Source organism: Rhipicephalus microplus, chromosome 5, assembly GCF_043290135.1.
Source record: "Rhipicephalus microplus isolate Deutch F79 chromosome 5, USDA_Rmic, whole genome shotgun sequence".
Lineage (NCBI taxonomy): Eukaryota > Metazoa > Arthropoda > Arachnida > Ixodida > Ixodidae > Rhipicephalus > Rhipicephalus microplus.
Window position 1 is genome coordinate 214,864,208 of NC_134704.1, and position 21,777 is coordinate 214,885,984.

A 21,777-nucleotide genomic window follows, 5' to 3' on the forward strand; every position below is an offset into this window, starting at 1 on the left:
AGATCGGGCGGTGGCTAACGTCACCTAGCCGTAACACCTAGCCATTTCTTAAAGTCCCTGAAAAATAAACTAAAGTAGCGCCATTCGTGTCAACGTGCAGACTCCTCTCCCCTCGCGTGCATTGCAGATAGTAAACGGTGCTAGTTGAGGGGCCGTATGGCTCCTGGCCGCAAAGATGAGCTTGTGCTCATGTTTCCGTTTAAGCGCAACTGGGCGCCGCGGTTCTAGGCGATGCACCGAAAGAGTGATTGAGAAAGAAAAAAATATATAAAAAGTAACGTTAAATACGACGATGTGACGTGTATATAAGCAAGTGGCATGCAGTGGCAAAAGACATCACCGCAAGCACGCAATACTCAACGCGATAGCGCACCGTTTGCATGCAGACGCGCTCAGCGGTGACGCTTTCGATGGCAGCGCCACTGCTGTCCGTGTAATAAACTCGGCGGTGCTAAGAATCTGCAGCATGACGCCCTAGCCTTAGTGAAGGTATCGCAAACGCCATTTTGTTTGTACACTTTCGCGGTGTTTGTTTGTGGCTAGGCGTGCGCGCTTGGTATTGTTGCGTAGCCGGAGTTCGACCGCGCGTGAGTGTGTGCACGGTAATCCTGCACGTTTTGGGATGCCGACCTGCTGTGCCAGCGGTTGCAAAAGCAGGTACAGCAGAGGAAGAGGAAAGAAGCTATTTTCGCTTCCGCGAGGAAAAGACAATGCCGCTCGGCAAGAAGTGTGGCTCCAGCGTATCGGAACGACTGCCTTGGACCCTGTATCGTCGCGGCTTTGTGAGGTGAGTACCGGCGAGCTAAACTCTATCGTTTCGCTTGTATTCGTGTTTACAGTGTTGCGGTACTGTCAAGCTCGAGCATCACACAAAGAGAGTAACCGCGTCGATGGTAAACGTGCATGCCAGTTGAAACACGTGCCGCATTTAGTGCCGTGTAAACGTTGCGTCTCTGGCTTGATCCATGCCGACCGCGGCGGCTGCATTTTCGATTGCGGCGGAAATGTTGGGGCCTGTGTACTTGACATTATATGCACGTTATTGAATAACAGGTGATCAAAATTTCCGTAACCCTCCAAAAGGGCGTCCCTCATAATCAAATTGTGGTTTTGGAACATTAAACGCCAGATATTATTATTATTATTATTATTATTACTACTCGTTTGATCCAGAAATAATCGTCGACTATGTTACAAAGTAAATGTAATGGATACATTCAAGTGCTAAACTAAACTTTGTTTATTGGCCGACGTATAGTTAAATGACTCCCGCGTGTATGTGTGTATGGGTGTAAGGACTTTATGCATAAAGGCGTGGGCAGCGACCTGAATGTCGCATCATTTCGTTTAAGCATGTGCTCCAGCGCGCTCAGTATTCAGAAGCTCTGTGGTTGAAATAAGGACACGCAAGGCTAAATGGTGCGTATTGCTACAAACTGTACGCACCGTGTGCTAGTCTGGTGGAAAGAGAATGTGGCAAACGGTGCGTAGTTGTGTACGTGTTGACACTAAAGATTATTTCAGTTTCTTTTAGAGCGTGTTGTTTCATTGCGTAACAGTAGCCGCGAATATTTCCTTACCTAGGACCACTTCACTGCGGACCAATTCGAGCCGATACTGCTGCGCAAGTTTGGTACTAAACAGTTGGAGAGACGCGGCGCCTATGATCTTCAGTCAAGAGCATTTGCAAACGTCAGGTAAGCCAATCGCGTTAAAAAACTGGAGAATGTTTAGTCCGTATTCATTGTTTTCTGCATCACCCATAATAACTTCTCAGCCTTTCACTAACCTGAAACATGTCGTCTTGCATATAGGTGTTGTGCACTGTTTGTGTATAGCTAATGGCTTTTCTTTGGTATAATTAATGCATTTTTTTTCATTCTCCAGAATGCAATGATTCAGCCCGCTCATCTTGTGGCTTTAATCTACTACTAACAGCAGCTGCTCTTGTTGACGGTGAGTTGACGGTTAAGCACATCTCACGCCTTTTCCCTCTTCGATCGTTATCATTATTACATGTTTGGATTATGCAGAAGCCAAAGAGACAGACTGCCCATCAGCTACGAATGTGCTTCTGACACCAGATGCTGTATATGGAGAGTTCTTACTGCATTTATTACTTATCGTAATTACAAACGTGCTTTATGCCTTCAGTGATGTTTTATAATTTGCAGGCTATGGAGCCAACAGTGATGCCACTTAAGCAGGGTTAGGTTCTTCACAAGGTAACGTAGCTAACACACATGCTGCATGAAGTCGAAGCATTGTAACGGCTTGTAACTTGTATCCATTGGTTTATATGTTTTACAATCATGTTTGTAGGGGTGTGCTGCTGCGGATCCACAACATTTTGCTCCGCAGTATGGTGTTCAGCACATTGCAAGCATTGAAAGCATTGTCGCTTGGGTTTTGGCATGCATTCTTATTACTAAAAAATTGTAATGCACCTGTGCGTATTGTAAATGTTTCAAGTAGTGTTGATGCTTGTTTGCCAAAATGCGATGTAACAGAGATGATGGTCTTCTTTAATTTGTCTTTATGCTTTTTAGGTCACACAGCCACTGATTCAGCACCATCAGATTTTCCAGAAGGTAAAGGCAGTGACGTGTTGCTTTGAAATTTCACATAATTTATTGTTGATCTCATGTTGCAGATGCACCTTCAAGTTCCGAATGTGACGCACTGCCAGCTTGTTCAACAGCTTGTTCAGCAGGTGAGTACTACTTTTCATGATTTGTATAGGCATGTGTCTGCCAGATGGTTTTGTTGGTTCCAACTATCATATGTGCGCAGGTGTGGAAACCACCCATGAATCGAGCTGCCAGCCATTTCAAGCTTTGAAGGTGCCTGTTGAGTGTGAGTGAAATTTCTGTTCAGTGTCATATTTTTTAATTTTAGTCACTGGCCAACCCTCATCGCCTGTGCTGCAACTGTGCTAATTTAAAGCTTTGGTGACTGTACCGGTCTTCAGTACTACTAATAAGATAATCCGTCATTTACAGCTCAGCAGAACTTTTGTGCTGCCTGTGGAGGATTTCTGTCTGCTGAGGGCACAGCTGATGTCACCGGTAAGTGTTCAGTGCTACTGTTCTCACACACTATGCAATATACACTTGAGTGTGACACATCGCCGCCTACAGAAAATTACGTGCACACTCATAACAGATTGATATATTGGTGCATTTAATAGTGCGGATGCGCTCCAAGTGCTGGTGCCCTGTTTTGTTTCTTTTGCTGGTATGCTCATTCCTGTAAAGCGAGGGTAGTCGCACACAACGTAAGTTTATTAGAGGAACATGTAAGCTGTGTTTTGTGTACAGTAATGCATAGCACACTGCTACACACTGCGAAACATCATCACACTATCACTTGTGACACGCAATCAGCTGCCGTCTTGTAGCAACTCTGTCAAAAAAAGCTACAACAGTGGATCCATGGCACTCTCCCCACTTTGTTTGAAATAGCCACCGCCATTGATAACCCTACGTCATAACCGAGAGTACGTGCCATATATTCATGTCTTTACTCATTCCTAACTATTGGCATAGCTAGGAGGTGGTACACCGGACACTTGCCGCTCCCAAAATGTCTTTCTGCCTTCACACGCAGAGCACAAAGTGAGACGTGATCACACTTGACTGTCCTGCCCCTATTTCGGATCATGGACACGCCCCCACCGAAAAAATAGTTCAGCTGCATGCATTGCGGGTTCTGCACAGCTCCATTTATCCCTCTTCATTGAGCAACAGTGTCAGCTTATGCTGTTTGTTAAAACCACTGTTGTGTTCTCAAAAAGTTACGCTTACACTTTTCTGCTGAATAATATGGAGTGGCACTGATTTTTTTGTTTCTTTAAATCCTTATGGTTCTCCCTCACATGCTAGTCTGGGTTAAATAGTGAAATTTTCAATCTCTTGTCACTTCCTGCTCAATCTGTGCTTTGCAGGCTCCAGTTCAAGTAGTTGGGATGCTGATCAAGCAGTAGTAGCTGCCCTTCACAAAAGAACAGCTACATTGGAAGAGTGCTTGAACAACATGAAGTGGAAAGTTGCTACACTGCAACAACAAAAAAGCAGAGCAAACCGCAGAAACCATTAACTCACGCGAAACATCAAGAAGTACCTGTCACCAGATCAACTGCAAGGCATGTGGACTTCCAGTATGCTAGAGAAGCAATGGTCTACAGAGACTATACAGAAAGGCCTCAAGCTCCGTTTGGCATGTGGATCCAGAAGCTACAATGCGGTCAGGGAGCTTGCTGTACCCCTTCCGAGTGAAAGAACTTTACAACGTCGTGTTGAAAACTACAAGTTCTCACCAGGAATTCTGCATGAGGTTCTGAAGTCCCTTGCTTTAAAGGTGAAATGATGGTGTAGCTGAATATATTTGTTACATTTATTCTCGTGAGCATCTCTTTCAGCAGTACACCTTGAGCAAAAGGCGTAACCTTTTTCAGAGCCTTCCACTATGGCATGTCTCATGATCGTATCAAGGTTTTCGCACGTAAACCCTAATATTTATTAAGTTTAGATGTGTTGCTAGTGCCAGTGTTAGTGCCTGTCACGGCGCTCTTTGTCGTGCACGTTTTAGCGGCCATTCATAAAGTTTCCACAACATATTCTCACCTTTTTTTCCTTCTAACTAAGCACCATTCCACATAAATTTCAATAGGTGATAATCTTCTTGCATGCAAACATCGAAATACAGCTTGCACTGTGCACTGCCTGTTTATTCTTGAAAAGCATTGTATTTTAAATGTCTTTAATAATGCTTTTGTTGCCTAATGCATGTTGCATATTTCAGATAACCACCATAAAGGAGCATGAGAGGCATGCAGTTCTGATGCTCGATGAAATTCAGTTGAGCTCAGGGCTTGCGTTTGACCAAATGACTGGCACTGTTATTGGAAGGCCAACTTTACCTTTGGCCGACGGTTCTCTGCCACATGCTGCAGTGGCAACGCATGGACTTGTTTTCATGCTGGGTGGGGTTACATAAATATGGAAGCAGACAGTTGCTTATCATCCTACTGGAAACTCGTTCAGCAGTGCTGCAGTTCAAGAACAGTTGATTGAAATTATTCAGGAATGTGAAACAATCGAGGTTCGTATAGATGAAGTCGTTAGCGACATGGGTGGTGGGAATATGGTGCTCTGGAGAGAATTTGGCATAGTTGTGGGAAAGCATTCTGTGTCAAGAGTTTCTTGTTGTCATCCTGTTGACCAAAATCGCAAGCTTTATTTTATGGCAGACACCGCACATTTGCTAAAGAACTTGAGGAACCACCTCACACGTGGTCAATCGATTTTCCTTCCCGAAAATTTGGTCGAAAAGCACAAGCTGCCTTCGAATGAGGTTAACCTTGTGCCGGTTCAGAAGCTGGTAGAAATAGACTCTGAACTGCAATTAAATATAGCACCACACTTGAAACCATCCTTCTTGGACCCAGGACTCTATGAGAAAATGAAAGTGGGGCCTGCATTTTCGTTGCTAAATCACGATACTGCAGCTGCACTACGTTTTTTGGTCCAAAGGGGAGATTTGCCTCAAGAAGCGTTGACAACAGCATGGTTCATAGAAACCTTTTATAGGTGGTTCAAAGTACTGACATCACGTACAATGAAGCTCGGCATCAGCAAGTTAAAAGATCAGAAATATGAGGACTCACTGATATTTTTGAAGGTATGGTAACTCTTTTTACAGATCTGAAGATAGGCTCTCCATCGAAACACGTGTGGAAGCCTGTGCAGATGGGCATAATTTTGGTGTAAAAAGTTGCATTAGAACTGCATCATAATTATCTTAATGAGAAGGGCTTCTTTTTTGTTTTGCTCAGCTGATTTGCCCAAGATGCTCTTGAGAATTTGTTCTCCACTCTGAGGGCGAAGAATGCAGTACCAAAAGCACTTCAATTTCGTAGTGCTATTCGAGCTGCTACTTTGGCACAGTTCTTTCGGCCCAGTAGAAGTGGAAGCTATGCTATCGACGATGCTCCTTCCCTAGTTGGCATCGAAAATTGCCACGCAAGAGCTCCTAACAACAATGATACAGAAGCTGTTGAATATCCCAGTGATCTTCTCGACATACGCATGATGGAGCATGAGTCTTTTATTTACCTTGCTGGGTTTGTGGTAAAGAGTGTTGCAAAGCACACAGGGATTTGTGAGCAGTGCAAAACTGCCACAGTGTCAAACGAAGCTAGTGTGCTCACAAAGTTAAAATCCTATACTGATGACAGCAAGCTCGTATCACCAGGGCCAGCAGTACTTCATTTGCTCGAAACAGCTGAGAATATGTTTAGAGTGAATAGCAACAAGCTTCTGTGCAATGAAGTTACGATTGGTCAACTTGTGGCCATCACTAATCACAGTGTGCAAGCTGTCAATTGTTTTCCACCTTGCCACAACATTCAGGAAAGGTTGCTGAGAGCATTTTTTAAAACCAGAACTAACATTCTTCAGCGGAAAGAGAATATGCGTTTGGCAGCTGATGAAGCTGAAGATGCAAAAACTGGTAGTCGTAGCATTGGAAAGCAGGCTGCTACAACCAATGTAAAATAGTGTGTATGCCTAATTTCTTTCGTGTTTTTCTTCCGTTTTTCTTTGATGCATATGTGGTATGGCCTCTTAACCTAGTCTGTAGGTACAGTACTCACGGATTGAAATGCGTGAATTATGGTCTCAGTAACGCACATACTTTTGTTGACACTGCGTTAAGTTCGGGTCATATTGGCGTAATTTCGACTAGAACGTGTATATCAGAGCCAAAATTATTCTTAGAGACTATATTTATTACAACATGACGTGGTTATTTCGAGCAGGTGTGCATACCAGTTATCCCCAAAAAATTGATGTTGCGTTTGAATCCCCAAGTACCGTACATGAGGAACTGCAGTGTTTTGTCCTATTATGATTTCATTTCAACAGTGATTACTTACCTTTGATCCGTACAGTTCAGAGCAGATGTTTTCAGTTGCCGTCATAATGTCATTGAAAATTCTAACACGTTTGCCCTGTTTGTTTCAGTGTGTACATTTTGGTCCTTTATAAGCAGTTCCCTTTAATTAGCTTGGGTGGTGTCTCGATCTCATTTACGTTGTAATTCTGGGTGACTAGTGTTCTTGATAAGAAGCTTTGTTAACTTAGCTAAGCCTATTTTTAATATTCTGTGTCAAGTGTCCCTGTTTTTAATGATGTTTCTCGTCACTCGGGAAATTTCACTTACTTTCTGCGTTGGTGGTTTACCGCCTTAAATTTCTGCTTCAGATGTCAGTGTAGTAATGGTTTTGTTCATTGCCTCTGTGTCTGTTTTCTCGTTTTTCCTCTCTTTGCTTTGCAGTTCTTGCCGAACGCAATTCTAAGCTCGTGTAATTTTATTTTGACTTCTGCTAGGTTGGCCTGTGGCTGATTTTCCTCACTCTTGTTGTCTTGAGGCTGAAGCCATTGTTGCCCTATGATTTTACAGCTTTGCACTTGTTGTTGAGGGCAATTATAAGCTCGTGTGTTTTTATTCCAACTATATCTGGGTTGGCCTCTATTTTGGTGGCTAATTTCGCTCTTCTTCTCTTCAGATAGAGCTGTTGTTACCCTCACTAGTCTATGATTAGGTCCGTGGTTTTGCTGTGCCTATTACATCTGTTTTATTATGTCTTTTACGTGTATGTCATGTTTCATGCCTACATATCTGCATAATATGTTTTGCATATCCGCAGTAGGGGCTTTCCATGTCTACTTCCTATTCTATGTGCTTTCAAAAGTTCAATATGTGTACTTTACTTCATTCGCTAAATTCCACATGTGGAGTGTTAATCTTGATAAAGATGTTTGGCACAAATTTCGTCCACTTGTCGCTAGTTGTGAGTGCACCACGAATGCCATCGCTTTTCTTCACTCTTGTCATTGTGATGTGCACGCATAGCAACAAGTCACAATTAACACATATTTCATGTCATTTATTGTGTACACTGCATAATTATCATGTATGATTGAGGCAGTCCTGCATTTTCATGAAATGTTGAATAAATGTCATGTTTTGTGGCCTTCATTCAGTTTTTGCATAGAATCAACTGTACTTGAACTTTGGTGTTTATCAATAAAGTGACATTATGGAATGGGATTTCCCAATGAATACCAGGCCCTTTTGTTCGTTCGACATATTGCATGCTATTATGATGGCATATGCATAAACATGTCATGCCATGAACATCCCAAGTATACGTGTGTACTCAATGCTGCCTTCCCAAACGCAGTCATTCTCATGTATTCATGCCAGGCAAGACCGAGGTGTGATGGATGTTGAGTGGCCTAGAGCCGGTATTTAAGTGTAAAACATTATTCTAAGGGATATGTATTCTGCTTAAACAATGGGGACAATCATATGTGCAAAAAAGGAACTTCTTGTAACACTGGACACAAACGGTATGGACGTCACCAGAACACAGAGGAGAAACATTATGCACATTATCACACTACCCCAACCTCTGTCCTCGTGAAACGCGAGCGGTTCGTACCTTATAATAATAACCAAGTAGCTTGAGATGCGTTATTATTTATGGAGCAAGCTATGCTTACTCATTTTTATTGATTGTATTTTAACACACCTATTAAAAGAATAAAGGCATGGACGAGAACATAGGTAGCAAATTTCATTGGACACATGCTGGACTAACAACTGCAAGTCTCCAATTGGAATATGTTTTACAGCAATCGCAAATGTTAGTATGGTCGGGCTGCATGCACCCCTTGTATGCGAATTTTTAGGTCCTGTCGTGGAGGTTAAACTCTCAAACACGTTGGCAGATAGAAGAGAAATGCACGGAAAAAGGACAAAGTTTCATATATGTTTTATTTGTTGGGTTGCGCATTCAGCTGCAAGAGAGAAAAGCACTATGCATGCGCGAACGCTACCTTTTTTTTGTATTCTTCAGATAGTATTTTGTTTGTTTACCGCCTGTCTCACGTAATACTTCTATGGGCTCTATTGCCTCCTCAGCTGCGCTTTCTTTTTTTTTCCAATATGAATGAACTCACCCAGTTTTACACTAGTTTACATATCAATATACCTTCTATGCGGACTGTAACAAGCCACGTCTGTCAATATACGCGCACGATGTGCAGTGGTTGTTTAAATTACTAAAGATCGAATAATGCGAGCAGCATATAACCTCACAGACCAAAGAAAGAATCAGCATGACCTTGTGACCTGATTTCGTCAGCACTTGCCAGTAGTATCACATGGCATATCTGGCCCACGCAGTCGTTTCATGCAATTGACGGTGAACTCGAGCTGGTCGGCCCCGCGCCGACACCGTATATCTGAGTCTTTCCTTCGGCTGCGCACGGCGCTGTATTAAATATTGCTGCGGCGACCTTTTAAAGCTTTCGGTACCGACGGTCCAAGAAGAGCGTGCCAAAGTCATAGTTGCTTTCGTAGTTTTTTCTACAGTAGAAAGGTTGGCTTCTTCGCATAAAACACTTGCTTTGAAAACGTAGAACGATCCATTGCCTGTTTTGCGAGGGGTAGCTAGCTTTCTATTCCTTCGAATCGACCAACGAACGAGTAATGTCCCCACACTCACGATACAAAGAACTGTTCAGCGACGAATGAAATGCAAAGGAAGTGTACCGAATACGAAAGACTGGCAACGCCGCACACACGCTGGGGCAGCGATGAAGAATCTCGGAACGATGGCTGCCGTAGACTTTGCTTCTGTGAAGCGAGCGCGCGCTCCCCGAACAGACGCCACCGGCGTACCCTTTCAGCATACCCGAGGCACGGCCACTCGATGAAAAACGCACGGCGCAGCAGTGCCCGAGCTGCCCAAGCGTCTGGCACATCCAGTGCGCCCGCGTGCTTTCGCATTCGTAGTTTCCTGGTGGACGCTCTAGAGGCGCTGCTGTGGCTGCTGGGAGAGGAGCGGAGACGAAGGGGTGCGGTTGGCGCTACTTTAGTTTATTTTTCAGGGACTTTAGCCATTTCTGTCCTTCTGGCGCCACCTATCTGCATTTGCGCACATAATCTTTTATATGATAAGTAAATAAATTGTTTCGGCTTAAAATTATAGTACAAAGTAGTGAAAATAGGAGATGCGCCAGTGTGTATTGCATTGGATATTTATAACCTTGAAAAAAAAAACCATGATGCTAGTCGCGCAAAATTTGAAGTCAAAGAGCGCGCGAAATTTGAAACATTTGCTTGCTTGTGTATTTCTTCTACCGATACCTTGTTAACATCTGAACATTGATTGAGTGGTTGAGCTGGCTGTTAAAAACAGTGTTAAAATGGTTGTAGGTAAGTACAAATTACAGGCAGCAAGCAAAATTCGTCACAACAAAATAAGCGTACTGGTTGGCAAACATTATTTTAGCTGTCTTTAGTGAATTTTCTTTAGGAAAAGACTTTAGTCAAGGCTCATTTTAACGTGCTTTGAAAAATATTTCTATGAACAAAAGCAAGAAAACGTTTTTTAATGTTATAATAATAGAACGTCGAAGTCCATAGCACGCCATGAAAATTGGTAACACGTGTCAACTGATACATTGTAAGGTTAGCAAATATTTGTACAACACAAAAACTATTTTTTATACCATGGTCTTGTTGTTTTGTATTTCTTTGCATTAACAAACGTATGATTTATATTTACTGTCATGGACAAAGTTTTGTTTGCAATGTTAGGCGCAAACGAGGCCGAGAGCTCTATATGTGTAAGTCACAATACTGTTGTAGCTCTACAAGCTGCGTACTCCGCCATTGGCTAGTGAGCTTGTAGCGCATAGCTTGGTCAGCGCCGGCCGCGAGGCGACGAGAAAAAGGCAGCAAGATTGCCAGAACCAGTGCAGAACTTACGTTCACCCGGGCACTACCGCTATTCAAATATACCTTACTGTGGTGGGGCTACTAATGAGACCAAGGTGTCTAACCAGGAGACCTCTAAAAGCTGTTAGTTATGCTCTATGACCACGTTGCTCACAGAGTTTTGTCGGCGACTGTGCATCCTAATGGGTGCTCATCAGCACCCATTAGTTGCACCCTTTTTGCACCCTAGTTTCCACCCTTTTGATGTGTGCACCCTTTTAATTCCGTTTGTAGGGTGCTGAGGCGCAAATAGGGTGCTCAAAGGGTGTGCTTAGAGTGTCGGCACCCTTTTTGACACCTTTTAGGGTCAGAATTGGTTTAGTGTGTGGAGTGCTCTCCAGCTAAATCGGCTCTTCTTTCAGTCTCTCCGTGACCGCCGCCTCAAATTTTTCTTCCATCCGGGCCCGTGCCGTCAGTTGAAAATATTTGGATTCTTGGCCTTCAACTCACATCGTCCTTGGATCGCAAGGACACAATAGCAGGCCTCAGACGCACCAGCAAACAGGTGAGCCGCATGATACGGCGGGTATCTACCAAGCGCGGCGGCCTCCGCGGGTCTCAGTCCCTCCAATTGGCCCACGCGTTTGTGACCAGTCGCGTCCTCTACGCCTCGCCTTACCTTCGCCTGCGGCGTCGACACGAGCGCCAGCTGGACGCCCTTCTTCGCTCAGTATACAAACGCGCTCTGGACCTACCTATTGCAGCTTCCAACAGCCAATTCGCGGCTCTGGGGGTACCCAAATCCTTTGCCGAGATGCGTGAAGCTCATCGCGTTAACCAAATCAATCGACTGTTGCAGATGCCTTCAGGGCGCCTTCTTCTACACAGACTTGGACTTGACCCGATATCTGACCAAGACCCTCTGCAGCCGGTACCAGAGCTCTGGAGACAAAAGCTATGGGTGGAACCTCTGCCCCGTAATATGAACCCCGACCTTCATACCAGCCATAGACTAGCACGCGCCGCGGCCCTTCAAACGTGACCCTCCGATCGTCCTAGTGTTTCCTACGTGGACGTCTCGGGTCCCTCCCCACCGGGCCACTTCACGGCGGCCGTGATTACAGAGGTCAAACCCGTCGATGGCCTCTCCTTTCGAGCAGACACAGTAACGCACGCTGAAGAGGTTGCCATAGCTTTGGCTGCCTCTCACCCTGCCTAACGCACCATCCTGACGGACTCGTGCTCGGCCTGTTCTCAGTACCTTCAGGGTTCCATTGCTCCGCTGGCGGCTCGCCTACTTCAGGCAGCCCCTTGGCGCTTTAACCCTCATCCCATTCATATAGTCTGGACCACAGGCCACTCAGGCCTGCCCGGCAACGAGGTGGCAAATGCCACTGCCCGCGCTTCTCCAATCCGGGCCGTTGCCCCTTCATGCCCCAAGACGGAATCTGGCAACACCAACCTAACGCGCTTTCGAGAAATTTTGGCTTAATACCGGGCTTCGCGCCGCCTCTACCCGGACCCCACACGTGGTCTGGAGAAAGCGGATGAACGACTGCTACGCCGCCTGCAGACGAACACCTTTAACAGTCCGGCGGCAGCCAGGCACTTTTTGCCGGAGATCAATGGCACCTGCTCGAACTGTCATGTCCTCGCCGACATATATCACGTCATAGCATTGTGCCCAGTTAATTCCGTCCCTTTCTCATCCCCTTTCCCTATCCCAACTAGAGAGGCTTGGGAGGAGCAACTGCTCGGCTGCTCTACCTTGGCTGCGCAACACTCCTTGGTGGAGCACGCACGGGCAGCTTCCAGCTCCACTGGCGTCCCGTAATAGGGTCTGGCCACTCTAGCACGCCAATGCGCCACGTCGGCACTCTCTAGTAAACTTTTTCTGAAATAAGTGTTTTTTACCACCTCCACCACTGCCGGCGTTGCGACGCCAGGCGCCGCTTTTGCCATATACTAGCAGGTGTGCGCCGCGCTGCGTTGCTTTGACGCATGCGAGCTTTTGACACATGCGAGTTTCACACCAGTTGCCAACGGGTCTCAATTTGGTATCACGTGACATTATTAGACGACGAAGGTAAACGACACATCCGAACATGACCCCAGTGAAGTCATGTGTGTCATCATTTACCTCTACCTCGTCACGTTGGGCTGACTTTAAAGTGACATATTAACCATTTTTATTCGTGCTTCGCATATCACCGATGCCGACTGTACGTGGGATCTGCCAATTTTTATCCCCCTCTGTTCGTGCACGCGCTTCTCCTGAAACGCCTACTGCTTGTAACAGCGTTCGTGTGCGACGCGGACCGCTTGTCACTAGCACGTTAGTGTGCATTTCTTGCAGTGTACGTGGGAGTGTTCCCGCTCTCTTGTGGACGCTGTCAGCGGTCTCGTCGACGAACACCGCTTGAGAGAGCTCAGCTGATGGTTGCACTGCACTGCCAGTCGCGAGTCATGATAGGGCGCACTTCTGCACTTAGCGGAATGACAAACAAGTGAAAGAAGATGCCCCTAGTTTGAAAACACCACCCAACCTAGCCGACCGTCCTTGACGCGATGACTTGTTCATCATAACCAATAATTCGCAGACCTCTGAGGGGTGGATTTGACGTTTTTGTACTGTTGGCTTGTTCATAAGGGGGGGGGGTGACCAGAGTTCAGGAAGATTCCGAGTTTCGCAAAACTCAGCCAATCCTACATAGCGCCCTTGGCCTGTAATAACCACGATGATTGAGTCAGCGCCTCGGAGGCGTTGGGTGAGAGAACGAGTGCTGGGAGATAATTAAAAAATATATCGTGAAAGAGACATTATTTTTAGCGGATTTTTTTCACTATCCTGGCATGCTAGGAAAGTGTCACACAGCCTTGTATTGTAGAGTGCAACAAGCAAGAGTGGGCGGGGGGAGGAGTGAGCGTGAGTGGAGATGAAATGTTGAGGGGAATGGGAGAGAGGGTGAATTGTTGCAAAATAAGTGAGACAGAAATATGGATAGAAAGAAATAGAGAAAGAGAAAATTAGAGATAATCAAAAAGGAAGCAAGAAGAAAACAGTGGGATGTAGAGAGAAAGCAAATAGAACGAAGAAAGAAGCAAGTGAAATGCTGAGAGATGAAGCAAGGTATGAAAGAGGAAGAATGATAGACAATTAAGCATATGAAATAAATAAATAAATAAATAGGAGTATATGTAGAAAGAACTGTTCTAATCAGTAACAGAATAACCACTATGAAGTCAAAACCTTATCAGTGGAATCTGCTGTCTTCCATTGCAGCAAAAGTGCCAACAAAGGGTGCTGGCCTGCCAATTTTGCACTGAAACCAGCAGTGTTTCAGCTGGTTCTGTTTGCCCTTGTGTGCTGTGGCAGGTTGTGTTGAAAAGTTATGAAGGCTTGAAAAGCCAATATTTTTAGGCATCAACACAGCATGACGATCCTAGTGATGAACGAAGCAGTGCTGTGTTCACGTGCCCTATGCCATCTTGTGAGAGAAGTGAATAAACCCGTGAAAGGTTCATGTCACACATGGTTGGAAATTTCGAAAGTGGGACAAGGTTTGTTGCTTGCCCTTTCACTGAATGTTCCAGTGTGTTGAGAACAGCTGGATCACTAAGGAGTCATGTGTCTAGATACCATTCAACAACGATGTATGACGCACAGGACACTCTGCAGCGTTTAGAAAGGTCAGACGTGAGTGAGACCATGAAAATAGGTCAAGAACCGGGCCCTAGCGGAGTATGCACTCATTCGCCAAGTGACAGTGTGGTCGACAGGCATGATTCAGTGCCTTATTGCACAAGAGATGCTAAGCTTTTCAGTGACAACTTTGCGCTGTTCCTGTTGAAACTCGAGTTTGAGCATCATGTGCCTGCAGCAACAGTACAATACATTGTCAAGGAAATGCAGAACATTCACAACCTGAACATAGATATAACTTTGCACAGGCTTGGGAAAGTTGTTCCAGCTGATGCTCTTGCCGCCGTTAGTTCTGCGTTTGCTGAGGATGCTTTTTCAACAACAGTTTTTTTTATTTCTTCCTATCGGCGGCACAGGTATTACAGAAACAGCTTTTGTTTTGTGCCACTAACAGACATAACACTAGGCATAAACAAGCAGAACACTGCTTCTGTTATCATTATGTTTCGATTGAGGATCTCATCCATTTTTTGGCTTGTTGCGCACCAGCACTTAGCCGAATTTCTCATCAAAATGCATTAGATAACTGCTACTACAATTATGTTGATTGCAAGTCCTTTAAACGTTCAGAGAAAAATGTTGTTTGCCTCATTCTTCATTTGGATGAATTTGAAGTAGCTAATCTATTAGGCTCGTCTAAAGAAAATTTCAAGCTGCTCGGTGTCTATATCACGGGGATTTGCATTGCATTGTAGCTCGCTGGTCCAAGGCATGCAGTTAGAGATGCGGTGCCAGCAGAGAGATGTGAAAAAGTTTGGGTTGGACAAAGTTCTGGACTCATTGACACAAGATGTAGTCACTCTTGAAAAGAAAGGCTTGATGATTGATGCAAGAAACCATCACGTTAGACTAGACTTCATTACTGGTGACAACCTAGAAAGCCACAGAGTTGGCGGTTTTACTCAGAATTTCAGTACGTCCATGTACTTTTGCCGTTTTTGCCTGCTGACACGCTCAGAGTTTTACGAAAATCCCCATGTGGTTGGGCGAAAGCGCACCCCAGACAACTATGCTCATTCATAATCTTACAAGAAAACGTATATTTACAGATATTTACAACGATTACACGCGATGACAATGCCTGGCGCACTGGCGGGCTGGAACCAGTCTCTATCCACTTCGTAGTCTTCTCTTTTTGCCAGGGACCCTCTACCGCTTTATGCCCCAATCCCACTACTGCCTTGTGGCACTACCCCGCGGCGTTAAAGCGCCGACCCGGCGCTTGTCACGAAAGGGGAGTGTTGGGTGACACATAAGGCTTCAGTCTTACGACGTGCACAACAGTGGATGGTGGTGGCATTGAGTGCGCTTCGTCGACGACTCGCTGTATCTCGTAGGTGAGGTTGCTGATCTTGCGAAGGACTTTGTATGGTCCGTCGTAGCGAAATAAAAGTTTTTCGGAGAGGCCGATGTGACGACATGGGGTCCACAAGAGTACGAGAGAACCTGGTGCATACGAAACTTCACGGTGGTGACGATCGTATCGATCTTTCTGAGAGGCTTGAGAAAGCATGAGTCGTTCTCGGGCAATCTGTCGTGCTGCGTCGGCTCGCTCTATGGCATCGCGGACGTATGTGACAGGGGAGCTTGAACCAGCGGGAAGGAGTGTATCAAGAGGCAGAGAGGGTTCCCGTCCATAAAGAAGGTAGAACGAGGAATAGCCTGCGGTGTCATGTCTGGAGGAGTTGTAAGCGAAGGTGACGTAGGGTAACGTTGCGTCCCAGTCACGGTGGTCTGGAGAAACATACATTGACAACATGTCCGTGATAGTGCGATTCAGGCGCTCTGTAAGTCCATTAGTTTGTGGATGGTATGCCGTTGTGAACTTGTGGTTCGTGGAACAGGAACGTACGATATCCTGGACGACGCGAGATAAAAAGTATCTGCCTTGGTCAGTAACGAGCTGTCGAGGAGCGCCGTGATGCAATATGATGTCATGTAGCAGAAAGTCGGCGACATCGGTAGCGCAGCTGGTTGGAAGAGCGCGGGTGATCGCATAACGTGTCGCGTAGTCGGTCGCCACGGCAACCCATTTGTTCCCGGATGCAGAAGTGGGAAATGGCCCGAGAAGGTCGAGCCCTACGCGGTAGAATGGTTCAGCAGGGATCTCAATAGGGTTAAGAAGGCCAGCTGGAAGCGATGTTGGTCGTTTTCGACGTTGACAAAGGTCGCAGCTGGCAACATACTTTTGCACAGAGCGATATAGGCGTGGCCAGAAAAAACGGCGCCGGACGCGATCGTAAGTGCGAGTGACTCCCAGGTGACCAGCGGCAGGTTCATCGTGAAGCTGTCGGAGAACATCTACACGCAAATGGGAAGGCACGACGAGAAGGCGGTCAGGGCCGTTAGGGCGCATGTTGTGGCGGTAGAGAACTCCTTCATGAAGGAAATACAAGTTCAGAGAAGTGGGTGGAGTAGCGGAACTCAGGCTTTCTATGATGGGAAGTAAATCCGGGTCGCGGCGTTGCTCAGAAGCGATAGCAAGAAAGTCTGATATTGATAAGACGCAAGCCTCCGTAGCTCTCTCTGTGGCGTCTGGTGGATCCACTGGATACCGTGACAGGCAGTCGGCGTCTTGATGGAGGTGACCAGATTTATACACGACCGAGAAGGTGTATTCTTGGAGGCGTAGAGACCAACGACCGAGACGTCCCGTGGGATCCTTTAGCGAGGAAAGCCAGCAGAGTGCATGGTGATCAGTTACAACAGTAAAACTGCGGCCGAAGAGGTACGGGCGAAATTTAGCGACTGCCCAAACAAGAGCAAGACACTCTCTTTCGGTGATTGAATAGTTCCTCTCGGCAGGGGATAAAAGGCGGCTGGCGTAGGCGATGACACAGTCACGTCCATGCTGACGCTGAGCTAAAACAGCACCAATTCCGTGGCCACTCGCGTCCGTACGAACTTCTGTCGGGGCAGTCTGATCGAAGTGGGCTAATATTGGCGTAGTCGTGAGGGCTGCAATGAGCGCCGAAAATGCAGCACTCTGAGGCGAATTCCAAGTAAATGGGACGTCTTTTTTAAGAAGCTCGGTGAGAGGCCCCGCAATATCGGCGAAATTTCGGATGAAGCGGCGAAAATAGGAGCACAAACCAAGGAAGCTCCGGACATCCTTATGAGAAGAGGGCACGGGAAATTGAGTCAATGCGCGAATTTTGTCCGGATCGGGCTGTACCCCAGATGCGTTAACGAGGTGACCAAGTACAGTTATTTCGCGACGGCCGAAACGGCATTTGGAAGAGTTCAGCTGAAGACCAGCGTTGCGAAATACTTGGAGAATACTGGACAGTCGCTCTAGATGGCTTGCGAACGTCGGTGAAAAAACAATTATATCATCCAAGTAGCATAAGCAAGTGGACCATTTGAAGCCGCGCAGAAGGGAGTCCATCATGCGCTCAAAGGTGGCCGGCGCATTACAAAGCCCAAACGGCATTACTTTAAATTGATATAACCCATCGGGGGTTACAAATGCTGTTTTTTCTCGGTCCCGTGGGTCAACAGCGATCTGCCAATAACCAGATCGAAGGTCAATGGACGAGAAAAACTTTGCGCCATGAAGGCAGTCAAGGGCGTCATCTATTCTTGGTAAAGGGTAAACGTCCTTCTTAGTGACCTTGTTGAGATGTCTATAGTCGACACAAAATCGCCATGTGTTGTCCTTCTTCTTGACAAGCACTACCGGGGATGCCCACGGACTTGATGAGTGTTCGACGACGCCTTTGGCGAGCATTTTCTCGACCTCTTTCTGGATGACAGAGCGTTCGGCGGCGGAGACGCGGTAAGGGCGGCAATGAATTGGGTTGGCATCGCCGGTGTTGATGTGATGGGTCACAACTGATGTCTGGCCTAAAGGGCGGTTGTCAAGATCGAATATGTCCGCATAGGATGTCAACAGACGGTGGAGGTCTTGTGCTTCGGAGGGCGAAAGATCTGGCGCTATCATTTTGGCAATGTCAATGCTTGACAGGTTGGGCGCAGTGAGCAAGTTGACATGCGGAGTAGGTTGCTGAGCCGACAGTTCAGAAATATCACACTCTTGCAGCGACGACATGACGCCTAGTTTAATACCAGCAGGCAGCACATGCGTGGAGAAACCAAAGTTCAAAAGAGACAAATGGGTCTGATTGTGGCATACTCTCACCACGGTGTGCGGGACAGCAATGGAGTGCTTTAGCACAACGTCGGTAATAGGTGAAACGACATATTCACCATCGCGCACAGGCGGATCACACACGAGCTGCACGTAAGTCGCGGCTTGCGGCGGAAGATGCAGGAACTCGGTGGCACAAAGGCGACTTTGAGCGTCATGGGCAACAGCGGCGTCAAAAGGCAGTTCCAACTGAAGAAGACCTGTCGAGCAGTCGATAAGGGCGGAGTGCGCAGAGAGAAAGTCGAGGCCAAGAATCACGTCATGTGGGCACTGGTCAAGCACGGTGAACAATACGACGGTCTGGCGCCCAACAATACATACGCGAGAAGTACACATGCCGAGAACGGCAGATGTGCTCCCATCGGCAAGCATTACTGCACACTTAATAGGAGGCGTGATCACTTTTCGCAGTTAAGTACAGAGAGCAGCGCTCATGACTGAAACTTGTGCACCAGTGTCTATCAGGGCTGTAACGGTAACGTCATCCACCAAAAGGTCCAAAATATTGCGGCGTGTAGGAATCGTCAACAGAGGATTTGCAGAATGGGTCGTTAATGCAGCGTCACCTCCGGGAGCTGCATGGTCTAGTTTCCCGAGGTTGAGGGCCCAGGTCGTGCAGGGGACCTGGATCGAGAAATCATCGGCGAGAGAGATCGGCGGCCTTGGGGTGATGGCGACCGGCTGAACCTTCGGCCCTGAACGTTAGTAGGAGCAGGCTGTGGATCGTACGGAGTAGAACAGCGGCGAGAACTGCCTTCAAAGCGACGCCATGTCCCAGTGTTCCAAGATGAATTCGATGACCAACGATTGCGACAGTAACGTGCAATGTGGCCGGCGCGAGAGCAGTGAAAGCAGATTGGTCTATCATCCGACGTTCTCCATTCAGCAGGGTTCCGGTAGCGGGAAGGGTAGCGTGAAGGGTACACCGGAATCTGGTTAACAGAAGCCGAGCTCTCGGTGGTGCGAACAGCGCAAACAGGTGTGATGCCGAGATTTGCTATTTCTTGGCGAACGACGGCTTGGATGAGGGAGACGGTGGATGCGTTGTCTTGAGGACCGTCAGAGGCGATGGCTGCAGGAGCCATTGCTTCGAGTTCGCGACGAACGATTCGGGTGACATTTTCGGACGATGTAGCTTGCGTGAACTTGGGGCTGTCTTCACAGGTCGAAGTGGCTGCAGTATTAGGCAGACGCGCAAACTGGCGGGTTATGCGACGGTTCTTGGCGTGCTCGAAGCGCTGACACTCCTTCACAACCGCGTCGACGGTGGCGCAATCTTTAACGATCAACAGATTGAACGCGTCATCGGCAATTCCCTTCAATATGTGAGCGATTTTGTCAGTTTCGCTCATGTTCTCGTCCACCTTTCGACAGAGGCCCAATACGTCCTGTATGTAAGATACATACGATTCTGTCGATGTCTGCACGCGACATTCCAGGTCTTTCCTCGCGGCCTGCTGTCGCCCAAATGGCCTGCTGAATAACTCGAGAAGCTTCAGTTTGCAAACGTCCCAGCTGGTCAACTCCGACTCATGCGTCTCATACCAGGTGAGCGCCGTATCCCGCAAGTAAAATACAACGTTGGCCAGCATCAACGTAGGGTCCCACCTATAGTATTCGCTCACGCGCTCGTACAAAGCGACCCAATCTTCAACATTCACCTTGTCCTTGCCTGTGCCCGAGAAGGTTCCGGGGTCTCGTGGAGGCAGGAGAATCAGAGGAGGCAGCTGCTGCTGCTGGTGCTGGTGCTGCTGGTGCTGGTGCTGGTGCTGCTGCTGCTGCTGCTGCTGCTGCAGCTGCGGCTGCTGTTGCTCTTGTGGGTGGGCCTGTTGAGCCATTGCAGAAAAATGAAGGTGGCGACCACTCCGAAGTTCCGTGTTGGTTTGCCGGAAAAGCCAGGTAGGCGTACCCCGCACCTCCACCAATAATCTTACAAGAAAACGTATATTTACAGATATTTACAACGATTACACGCGATGACAATGCCTGGCGCACTGGCGGGCTGGAACCAGTCTCTATCCACTTCGTAGTCTTCTCTTTTTGCCAGGGACCCTCTACCGCTTTATGCCCCAATCCCACTACTGCCTTGTGGCAATATGAACGGCTTGCAAGCTGTGAAAGTGTGCAAGATGATTTTGGTATCATCAAGAATTCCCCTCCCCACGCGTTAGAGCACTTCTATGTATGCCAGCCTGGGTTACCCCCATGCATCGGGCATGATGTTTTTGAAGGTGTGGTACAACATGATGGGCCATTGTATATCGAATATTTTGTCTCTAAAAAGCCTGGTTCAGCTATGATTACCTGAATAACAGGATTTCTACAATGCAGTACACTGCGCATGATCTGCGCAATAAACCAGCCAAAGTCCCCAGGAAGGGCAACAAGCTCGGTGGCCATGAGTTGAAAAACTTGACTTTGTTGAGATTGCTGCCCATGTATATGTTGGCTCAAAAGTAGCTGATTATATTGACCCCACATGGCAGCTTTGGGTGAAGCTGACGCATATAACAGATCTTGTAATAACTTCTCTAGTAACGTCAGCCCAGGTGGCATTATTAAAGGTGATCATTGAAGAATACGTCACAACTCGATGCTCCCTGTTTCCGAAGACCAAGTTGCGCCCGAAGCATCACTACATGTAGTGAGTGTATTCAGATGTTTGGCCTTCTCCGCCATGTCTGGACTATGAAATTTGAAAGGAAGCACCAATACTTTAAGCAGTGCATAAGGTGCACAAAGAACTTTAAAAATGTCAGAAAGACAATAAGTGAGCAGCATCAGCTTCTCCAGGCACTCCTGGCTGCAAGGGGTGAATTTCGATCTCCTGTGGAGTTCACAGAGATGGGAGAGCTTGATCAGATGAGAATATTCAGTGACGTGAGATATGGTGTAATTCCTACTGTCAGTACCCTGCTCAAGAAAGCAACTGTGGAACGTATCAGTTACTCCATCCACAATCATGTGCTTGTATCATGTACGCGGTATGAGACTGTCTTCGGAAAAATTGTGGCTATAGTGAAAGGTAGCTGTGAAGACATGTTGGTGCTGGTGAACTGTGTCCATGCGACTTTTGCATCTGCTTTCTTTTTTTATGTGTTGGAAAGTGGCATTAGTGACACAATACTCT

At 46.8% G+C, this 21,777-nt stretch overlaps 2 protein-coding genes and 1 long non-coding RNA gene across 10 annotated transcripts in view; 2 read left to right on the forward strand and 1 right to left on the reverse strand.

Moving 5' to 3' along the window:
* LOC119173523 (solute carrier family 41 member 3) overlaps positions 1-21,777 on the reverse strand; it is an 880,209-nt gene that overhangs the window by 224,958 nt on the left and 633,474 nt on the right. The window lies entirely within an intron of this gene.
* The window catches only part of LOC119173525 (uncharacterized), a 63,259-nt gene that overhangs the window by 30,939 nt on the left and 10,543 nt on the right, over positions 1-21,777 (forward strand). The gene's annotated exons all lie outside the window — the stretch shown is intronic.
* Positions 2,471-4,326, forward strand: LOC142818123 (uncharacterized). The gene is made up of 3 exons (XM_075896478.1): positions 2,471-2,856; positions 3,003-3,068; positions 3,947-4,326. The coding sequence occupies exons 1-3, from the start codon at positions 2,730-2,732 to the stop codon at positions 4,096-4,098; spliced, it is 345 nt and encodes a 114-aa protein (XP_075752593.1). The 5' UTR covers positions 2,471-2,729; the 3' UTR covers positions 4,099-4,326.